General features: G+C 44.9%; 3 protein-coding genes across 3 annotated transcripts; 1 reads left to right on the top strand and 2 right to left on the bottom strand.

Annotated features, from left to right (window-relative positions):
• Positions 1-1,506: 1,506 nt before the first annotated feature.
• On the bottom strand, positions 1,507-2,383 carry MELLADRAFT_103717 (uncharacterized protein; the record flags this gene model as incomplete). The annotated part of the gene is made up of 3 exons (XM_007406668.1): positions 1,507-1,701; positions 1,774-2,034; positions 2,351-2,383. The coding sequence occupies 3 exons, from the start codon at positions 2,381-2,383 to the stop codon at positions 1,507-1,509; spliced, it is 489 nt and encodes a 162-aa protein (XP_007406730.1).
• A 1,714-nt stretch (positions 2,384-4,097) lies between these two features.
• On the top strand, positions 4,098-6,071 carry MELLADRAFT_95119 (uncharacterized protein; the record flags this gene model as incomplete). The annotated part of the gene is made up of 4 exons (XM_007407000.1): positions 4,098-4,109; positions 4,156-4,680; positions 4,754-5,320; positions 5,382-6,071. 4 exons carry the CDS (start codon positions 4,098-4,100, stop codon positions 6,069-6,071), a joined length of 1,794 nt encoding a protein of 597 aa, XP_007407062.1.
• Positions 6,072-8,113: 2,042 nt separating this feature from the next.
• MELLADRAFT_103715 (uncharacterized protein) lies at positions 8,114-8,967 on the bottom strand (the record flags this gene model as incomplete). The annotated part of the gene is made up of 5 exons (XM_007406667.1): positions 8,114-8,130; positions 8,204-8,346; positions 8,408-8,664; positions 8,732-8,778; positions 8,844-8,967. 5 exons carry the CDS (start codon positions 8,965-8,967, stop codon positions 8,114-8,116), a joined length of 588 nt encoding a protein of 195 aa, XP_007406729.1.
• Between the last annotated feature and the right edge of the window lie 529 nt (positions 8,968-9,496).

Below are 9,496 nucleotides of genomic sequence, written 5' to 3'. Positions count from 1 at the left end.
TCCTTCTTCGCAGCCACACGTTGAAACTCTTTACGCCATGCGGCCGACCGGGTAATCCGACGTGTGATAAAGTCAACCTGGCAGAGAGATGTTTTCAGCACCCTATACATTACAAATCAATACATTGAAAAATTTACCTTGCGCAATATGAAGTCGACCTGATTCGCTTCACGGCGGTGGGTTGGTGCCACTTCTTCTTCTAAAACAACAGCAGGTGTAACATCGTCCTCGGCGTCGGCAGCGTCCCACTCGGCCTCGTCATCAATGGCAGCTTCAGGCTCGACAGGTGCGGTGGTTTCCAGTTCCAGTTCATCGACATCGTGGTCAGGTAAAGCATCCTCATCTTCTTTCATTTCTTCTTCTGCTTCATCTACTTCTTCAATTGTACCAATGCTAGGAAAAACACCACGAGCAGCTGATTTGACTTTAGCTGGAGGCGGTGCTTTGATGCCAAGTTCAGCTAGCCCGGCGTTAACAATAAGGGCCAGTTTATGACAAAAACAAAAAATATGCATTTTGTTGGGGTCCCATTTATACTCAATACCGTGTTTTGGTGGTTGTGATGAAAACTGGCGATGCATCTCAGATGCCATCGTCTTGTTGTTGGAACCTGAGTCGGTGGTTTGGCAGAGGATGTGAGGACAAATAAGCGTAAGTATATGAATGATTACAACATTAGATATCATCATTATATAAAGATATTCTGAAGTACTTATCTTTTGAAAGATATCGTGCTTGACCAAGAGATTAACAATGGGTTTGGCCAACCATGGCCCGTGATGGTGCCAAGCTACAACTTTCAAGGTGACATGGCGGACATGATAAGTCCACTTCGGGTCAATAAAAGTGACCGAAGCTCCAATAAAAGCGTGGCGGTTCCCTTTGCTTGTCCAGCCGTCGTGGACGAGGTTGAAGCGCGAAGATAAGTCCTGACAAATAAAGCTAGTAAGCATAATAACCAGATAGATGAGAGATGAACGAGAAATGAAGAATTGACTTACTTTAAGTTCCTTGAATACATTTTGTTTCAAAGAAGAATTGATTTGTCGGGATTCGGTAGCCGCCCATTTGCGACCATACAAACGGGCATCTGGTCTAAGATAGCACACCATCGCTCGCAGGATTGTATCCTCGACTCGAGTCCAGGGAAGGGCATGCCGGATCAACCAGGTGCAAGCCATCTGGTTGAAGGTGATGTTGTTGAATTTGGTACCCGGGGTAACGGTGACAAACTTATCTAAGCCACCTTTCTTCCTTTCAGCTATACGCTTTTCTGCCACCAATAATGGGACGTGGACAGTTCCAGACTCGCGTGCTTTGAGTCGTCCTTCACAACCGACTTCGGAACGACCTCCAGTACTGTATCCGTCACGATGAGTCCGAAGGCTTCCTGTCATGTTGCTGTAGCTAACACGAACAGGATCATCCTTGTCTCTCTTGCAAAACAAACAGGGGTAACAGAGGGGTGGTTTCGATTGATCCTTCAGGAAAAATTGATATCAGTTCCTAGAAATAATATGGGAGAAGGAGAGAAAACCAACTTACGTCACCAGGTTTACGAAAGGGCTTCCCATAATATGCCCGAAGTTTCGCTAGGTCACTTTCTGGATGCTCAACCTTGTGTCGCTTTCGTGGCTGATCCACTACCTCCACGTCAGAATCAGCCCTCAGGGTTGTCTTCGTCACGTTGGCCGAGATACGCTGAAAACAATATTAACAATTCATCAGACCAGTGACCAGCTTACATAGATAGAAATATCTAAAAGAACTCACTTCATCATCTGATGCCGTTGGTGCGGATGCAGAGGCCTTCGACTTTTGGGGCTTAGCCTTGGGCAATGGGGCCACTTTCTTCTTGTGCTTCGCGGCAGTATTATGAACACTGAGAATGGATGTGTCAGAATCGATATCTTGGCTTGGTTCCCTGCGTTTCGAAGTCTTAGGAGCATATGACGTGTCAGAATCCCGGGTCCTCATCTTGACTTGCTGGCTTGTGGCGTTTTGAGGTGGTAGTACTAGGACGGTCGGCACTGACTCGACGACGACAGTCAGGTGATGACGAGATCATTCCGGGGTGTTCGGTTTGCTTTCTTTTACGAGAAGGTCTTGATGGGGTATCGGTTTCAGTAGCATGTGAAGTATAAGGTAGTATTGATTGAGAGGACATGGTGATCTGATTTAACAAATGTTTAGATGGTTTGATAGAAAACGGAGGTAAGTTGATGGAGTTTGATGGAAAGATAGATCGCAACGATGATATGAAAGAAGATCAGGTGATCAGAAGACGGGAGGATCACTTAGTCAGAAAAAATATTTGATGAAGGGCGGTAGGGGAGTGATAGGCTCTTACACAATCAAAAGCCATCTTTATCATCCCTGGCATAGTCATCCCCTGGCTGATTCTCTTCAGCGTTAGATGAAACCGTGGTGCGTGATCGAAGCGGCGAAAATTCGTCTCCATTGGGTGGTGGTACGGTGCTAGGTGGTGATGCGATGTGATGAACGAGGGAACTACTTGCCCGTTTTGGCAAACTGCGAGAAAGATACCCGGGGCTGGGACAGGGCCGCAACAGGCGCAGCTGTTGCGGTTTCAGGGCCCGCAAACCATGTTACGTTGCGGTTTCAAAAAAGTGTAAAATTCGAGTACCTTGATGCGGTACGGGGGAAACCGCAACAAATAAGGCGCAACAACGGTGCGTGGCGGGGCCAAAAAACCGCAACGCCGCGCACAGCAACACGCAACATTGCTGTTGCTGGCGCAGGGTTGGAGGAAGTGGCTATATATAATGTTTCGTTTCATATTCTGACATATATGAATAAGTCTTACATGCTAAGAATTTCAATCTTGTTTTAGGGTGCTTGTGAATCAAATGTTCTAGTTTCCTCAAAAGATTTCAATCTATACAATCAAAATCCTTGAAGTAATCACACTCATCTTCTTAGTGACAAACTTACTAGAATCGGATTTTTTGATTAGATTACTTTGAATTTCACCTGCTTCTAACCCTTGTTATTTAATTGAAATACTTTATGAAAATTTATGTTATCCAAAATCAAATAGTCTGATTCAAAACGATGAACACAATTGTTTTTTGTATTTATCAAGTTAGGTCACCTTTTTCTAAAACACCTATCCTTTCATCTGAGTAGCAAATTAGCTCATTGAAAAGAAGGATGACCTTTTTTCTTTGTTCGCCTACCAAGCCCAATGATCAATTGGGATTGACCCATTTAAATTGTGATCATCAGATTCAAAATGGTTTTTTTTCATTGTTATTTGTCCTGTGAGGATTTGTGGATCTTCAAAGTCCCTAGTTTGAAAATGTTGGTCAAAAGGTGTTCAATTGAAGCCACACGATTGTGGTTTTCTTTGCAAAAAAAAGGTGATGTGACGATATTACATAAAAAGAAAGGGGCACCATTCAAGTTATGCAAATGCTATCCAAGTACCCTAGAGAGGCCCAAAATCATGTGGTCTGAGACAAGCCCGAGGGCTCCAGTTTTCCTGTGACTTTGAACTGCTCCAAACCTGGGATTTGAACCCAGGAGCATTCTTCTTAGCCCTGACACCGCGTGCAATGACATGTCGCTTTCGGCCCTGCGACATCTTGTTGCTGCCCCGGGTAATACATACATCTGTCGTGCAACAGGGCCAAATTTCGCCGCAACACTACATGTGTCATGCGACTGACACAGTCCAAATGCAACATTCACACGCTACACTGCGACATCGGGGCATTTGACCAGTTCACCTGCAACATCGGAGTTTGGACTAGCCCCTCTTGGCTTCAACTCATTCGACTCCTTGATCAGGACCACTTCCCAGGACCCTTTCTACTTGACCTTGTCATCATCGCCCTTTACGCTACATCCAGGCTTGTTACTTGCGGTCAATCATCCGCAGCCAAGGATCGCGTTTCACTTGGTGAATCCTTTTGAAGCGAACATTCCAACCTATCCCAACCCACAGCTCGGCACCAGCCAAGACAAGCGCCACCATTGTTTGGCCATTCACATTTGATCAGTTGGCTCCGTGTATCTGGATAGGAGGCTAGGACAAAAGTACGCACCAGCTCCCACGGATCCATACCCCCTTCATGTTTAACCAAGTAAGTACCCTTTGACCAACCGTACGCTTTTTGAAAAGCTATAAAGAGACTGATGTTCCTTCTTTCCTTTGCCCCTCAAACCACAAACCTTGCATGGTTCACCAAATTATCTTACATCCGAAATCATACTTCAATTTACTCGTCTTATCCACCTCACTCGTTCCTTGATCCTATTCTTTGTTGTTCTTCATTATTTTTTCGCTCTCGTCAACAAATCATCATGGATTCTGCAATGGACAACGCCAACTCTGCCGCCCCGGCCAGTAGAGACATCTCTGATATCATCGCTGACGCCTTGAAGCAACAAGCCTCTCAGTTCAAGACTATCGTTGGAAATCTTCAAACCCAGATCTTGACTTTGAATGTGAAGAAGCCTTCTACCCCCAAAGAGAAGCAAAAGGCGTCATCCTCCGCTCCTTTGACTCCTTTGCCAGCTCGTAAAAGTCCCGGCAGCTCCGCTAGGAAGACTTCAGCTTCGAAGCCTCCCAAAAAACCATCCACCCCGATTCGTAAGAAGCATCCCCTCCAAATAACTCTTGACGACACACCCACCGATTTCAAGTCTTGCAAGGTATGTTACTTTGCAAATCCCCCAGCCCTTGTCATTTTATGTTAACAATATTGCTTTCATTGTTAATTCATAGGAAGCGCTCTATGTCCACATCAAGATGATGTGGGGACTTTACAAGCAGAGTGATGTTCCACCAACCCCCAACACGGTCATGTTGAGAGAATTTTATGATAAGTTCAACAGCTCCGATGAAATCGAAGCCGTTGTCAATAATCCACGCAGCACCGACCTCATTGCTCGCGAGTCCATCAGCTCTTTGAAAGAATTCCGAGCAGGTGGCGGTAAGATGTCACGTGGCCTCGGACACATTGATGAGATGTCTATACTTTACATCAGCGGCCTCCTCGCAAAGGTCGGCATCCGAGCCTGGGCTCCCAACCTTGATGATGCTCCCGACTCCCTCTACAACTCGGCCTGTCGAATTACCTGTCTTAACGCCTTCCGTCAACTCCTAGCCTCCGGTACCTACAACTACATGGACGTTAATCTTAGACACGTTGATTCTGCCTCTCATATGTTTTCTGCATACAATCATTATGTTCATTTTGTGATGGCAGCAAGGTACAAGACTGAGAAAAATAACGTGGGTGCTATGGCTAAGGAAAGTGCTAGCAAGAACATTCAAAAATACAGAGAAAGAGTAAGTCTATCTGCTAATTTTTGTCAGATTTTAATTTTCCTGACCTCTTTTGTCTTCTCAGCTCCGTGATCAAAGGGTCGAGTTCTTCAAACAACACAAAGCGAAATTCCCCCCTCGCTACAGAGCCCTCTGCGAAGACACCCTGGCTCACAGCGATGACGAATATGACCCCATCAAGAAAGTTCGAGTCATCAAAACCCTTGGTTATCGCTCTAAGAACGCTTCGAAGTTTTTCCAAAGACTTGATGTCGAAATGGCCAAGCAGGCTCAGGTCACCAAGAATGCAGTTAAGAAGACCCGCCGGGTATTGCCAATGGTACCAGTCCCTTCCACATTCACTCGAGCTCCTACCAACCTTCCAATCGACTTTTACGACCCCAAATGGTTCAGAGCCCTGGGTCCTGGTCAAAGACGTCTCATGGCCAATGCTGAGGCAGTTTGTTTCCTCCCAAATGCTGCCGACTCGCTCCTTCCTCATTGCCACCCCGATGAAATCCTTGGTGATGCAAGGTTTTCTGCTAAGTATCTCGATGCCCTTTTGGAAGCTTACAACTTATCTGATGACGAGGAGGACAACGTTGAAGATGAAGAGGAGGAAATTGACTATGGTGATGAAGAAATCGGTAGTGATGGAGTTGTAGAAGACGAGGAGGATGAGTTCTATGCGGAGGGTGACTATGGTGGCTTGTATGATGACGACTCTGATGAGGAGGACGAGGGGCCTGTTGCAAGCGGGAGCGGTTCTAATTAGTGCAGTGGCCTCATGCACTCTGTCTCTCCGATGTTTTCTTGACTCCGTATCCCCAGTGTTTCCTTGATTATCTCTAAATAAAATCCAAAAAAATCGTATGTGATAATATTAAAGTACAAAAACATGCACCCACATCCCCTTCCCCCAGTTCGATTGTGAACACATAATCTTTGTACTAAACTCCAAAAAAATCTTGTGTGATAAAATTTAAATCCAAAAACACGCCTTTTGTTCTTTCTCTTATATGTGCATAAAATAAATGGTCATTGATTGGTTCTTTTTTGGAGTGCTGCTTTGCCAAAAAAATGAGTGTCACGGAACATCAAACAAACATGGTATAGAAATGAGATTTCTTAAGAGCCTTTGATAAACGAGTGGAAAATTTCAAGAAACATGGGATAGTTAAAAAAGAAAGTTCACAGGAAAAATGATGACAAATAAACTGATGATTCAAAAGATGACAAAGACGAAAAGTCAACGCTTCAGATAGGCGGATCCGTTTGGGATCCAGGTGTCAAGGCAATAAAAAGAAGGCCAAATGAAATCCACAGCGAAGCCTTTCTCGGCCGCGGTCAAAGTGGCCCAATGTTGTTCACATATATTGCTGAAAAAGTTGGTATCGTATATGTAGAGGTTTGTGATCAAGTGTGCCAGGTCTGGGCGAGCCTGTGCAATGATATTGAGTTTGATCAATGCGACTACGCCACTGACTCAAATTTGCCTCCATAATCTACCAAAGAAAAATTATTATCATGCAAGTGATAATCCTGAGTAAGACTAACATCACCTGGTAGGTTGCACCCAAAACGTGCTGTACTCACCTTCTTATAGAAGGCAAGCACAGCCAACCTTAACCTAACCAGGAGAGTTCTAGTTCGAACTCTCCACAACCTAGTCATCATCTTACCACAAAGAATAGCATGGACCAGGGAGCCATGACCAACTGATGCAGCCTTTTAGATGCCATCCCTGTCAAATTTTGATGGTCTCAGAGAACAGGCTAAGTCCAAGGTTTCTCTCAACTGTTGCCACGTCAGTATGTTAGGCTCAAAGCATATTGCACTTTATTCCACTCAATGGCTTCCAGCTAACTCAACCAAGTCCCTCCTGTCAGACACTTTTTCCCTGCAAGTGCAGGTATCTGGAGAAGATTATCAGGCTTCCTTGGTGAGCAAGCAGGGTATTCAAAATTTGAGTTTGCCATAGAGGTTTTTCAAAAGCCATAAAAACTCCCACTTCCACTCAATTGACCCCCGTTCCCATTTGAATTTGGACCACCTGAGCCCATTGTCATCAAATCTGCCTATTCAGATTGTTTGCACCTTATCATAAGCTTCCTCAAGAAAGGAAGAAAGTTTTATCAAGTTGAATTTTGGCTGTATGCATTGTGTACATTTTGGAAACAAGGCGCACAAACACCCTCTATATCACAATCCTCTCGGTCTTCCAAGAGGACAAATACTTGATGAAGAAACTATTTCAACAGGCAAATTGATTTCATAGATTTGAAGATTTGCTCTTGTCATAACTGGACTATTGAATCAACCACAGTATAAACCACAGCAGGTGCGAAGGTGTGGAATTGTAGAGCTTTGTAGGCCCCTGGCCACTCACCAAAAAGTGGCAGACAATCCACAAGTCTCTCTCCAGGGCACAAAGCTCGCAACGGTCAAGGGACCAGAATTCAGGATGTCTTGAGCAAGGGCTTCCACGTATCTACCCATCGCTCCAGTATGTGAAAGGGATTCTAAATGCACAAACACAAGAACCGGATCTTTTGCCGTACCCACATGTAATGAGATTCGCACGTTATGGAAAGTTGTCATTAAACATGTCGACAGGCAACAAATGTCAAAGTATTACACAAGACAGCACGCGAGGTAGCTATTGGGCGCTGAGTCTTTCAAGTGAGAGTTGAACGCAGAATACTCGGAACTCGAATGACTCGGAGGTGAAGGGCATCATAGGCAAAGGTTATGGGCATTCGAGGCACAAGAAGTACAAGAGTTGATTCATAAAGCATATGCATTTCAACGCCACGATTATCGAACAAGGATACCTATCATGATTACAGTAGAAGTCGAGTTTGTCAGGGGAGTACATGCAGGATGTTAAGAGAGCCAGCGACATACCATCGAAGCGAGATCGGAACCAGGTCATAGTGTCTTCCTTTTTGACTTTGTGTTTGTATCCAACACGGGCTGTGGCATGCTTGCGTCGAGCCACTCGGAAGCCAGGTCGACCCATGACAACGTAGAAGTCCATACCAAAGATACTATTGAAGCAATACAACCTTGAGCTAAGAACGCGATCAGATCCAATCAAAATCAACCCACCCAATTCCAGGGTCGTATTTGATACCCAAATCAATGTGTTCAGTGATACCGAAGCCAAAGTTTCCGGTCTCAGAGAAGTTTCGCTTCCGTAGTTCATACTCCTTCACTTTGAGTCCACGTTCCAAGATTTCCTCAGCTTTAGGGCCTCGGATAGTGACATGGCAGGCGATCTTTTCATTTCTTCGAATACCAAATGAACGAACAGTGTAACGAGCTTTGGAAGTCACAGGGGTTTGACCGGTAAGTTGTTCCAAAACCTAGTAGAAAACGCGGATGACTTGATTAGTCTTTAGCTAAATAGACTAATGACGCAAAGGGATGTACTTTTGATGCTCGGGTCAATCGATCTCCAGATTCACCGACCGAGATATCTGTGTGATTTATGAATATGAGTGATAAGATAATTTTGTTGTGAGTTTGGTACTTTGGTACTGACTGATGACGAGCTTTTCGATTTTGAGCTCTCGCATGGGGTTGGTCTTCGTGTCGGCCTGAAAGTGTTGAGCATTGTTAGGAGGGCACGTAGGTGAGATAGGACGTTTTGCAGGGAGAGGGGACATGAACTGACCATTGTGTTTGCTGGCGAAGGCCCGGATAGTCGTGTTACAGTCGATAAAGGGGAAATTGCAATAGCAGGTGCTCAGTGAGCGCCCATACCGATACTTTTCATGAGTCTCATCAGGTTATGGTTAGGGTTAGATCACACGTACCTGATCAATGGGCTTCGGTATCGCGCCGCGTACCCGAGTCGATACCGGGGACTTGGATACCCGGACCCTTCCTTGCTTCAATTCTGATGTCGTTGATTCGAGGCCAAATCGTCATCAAAAAAAAGCAGCTCAAAATCTCTCGCGAAGAACATCACAGGAAAGACAAACCTCTTATCTTAAGCATGTTGAATTGCACCGTCATGGTCGCTTTCCTTCGGCCTTTCTTTAGAATTTCTCCTTGAAGACCGTTGGTGTACCCGAGGCAAATTGAGTTGCATTTTCATCATCAGGCCATGAGCGTGAAAGTACAATTCAGAATATCGACCCTCTACAGCGAACTGGGCAGTGAAAAGTACATTCAAGCACCATAACTCAACCA

Source organism: Melampsora larici-populina, assembly GCF_000204055.1.
Source record: "Melampsora larici-populina 98AG31 unplaced genomic scaffold MELLAscaffold_7, whole genome shotgun sequence".
NCBI classification, from domain to species: domain Eukaryota; kingdom Fungi; phylum Basidiomycota; class Pucciniomycetes; order Pucciniales; family Melampsoraceae; genus Melampsora; species Melampsora laricis-populina.
Note: the sequence above shows the minus strand (reverse complement) of the source record. Positions and strands in the feature narration are given on the sequence as shown.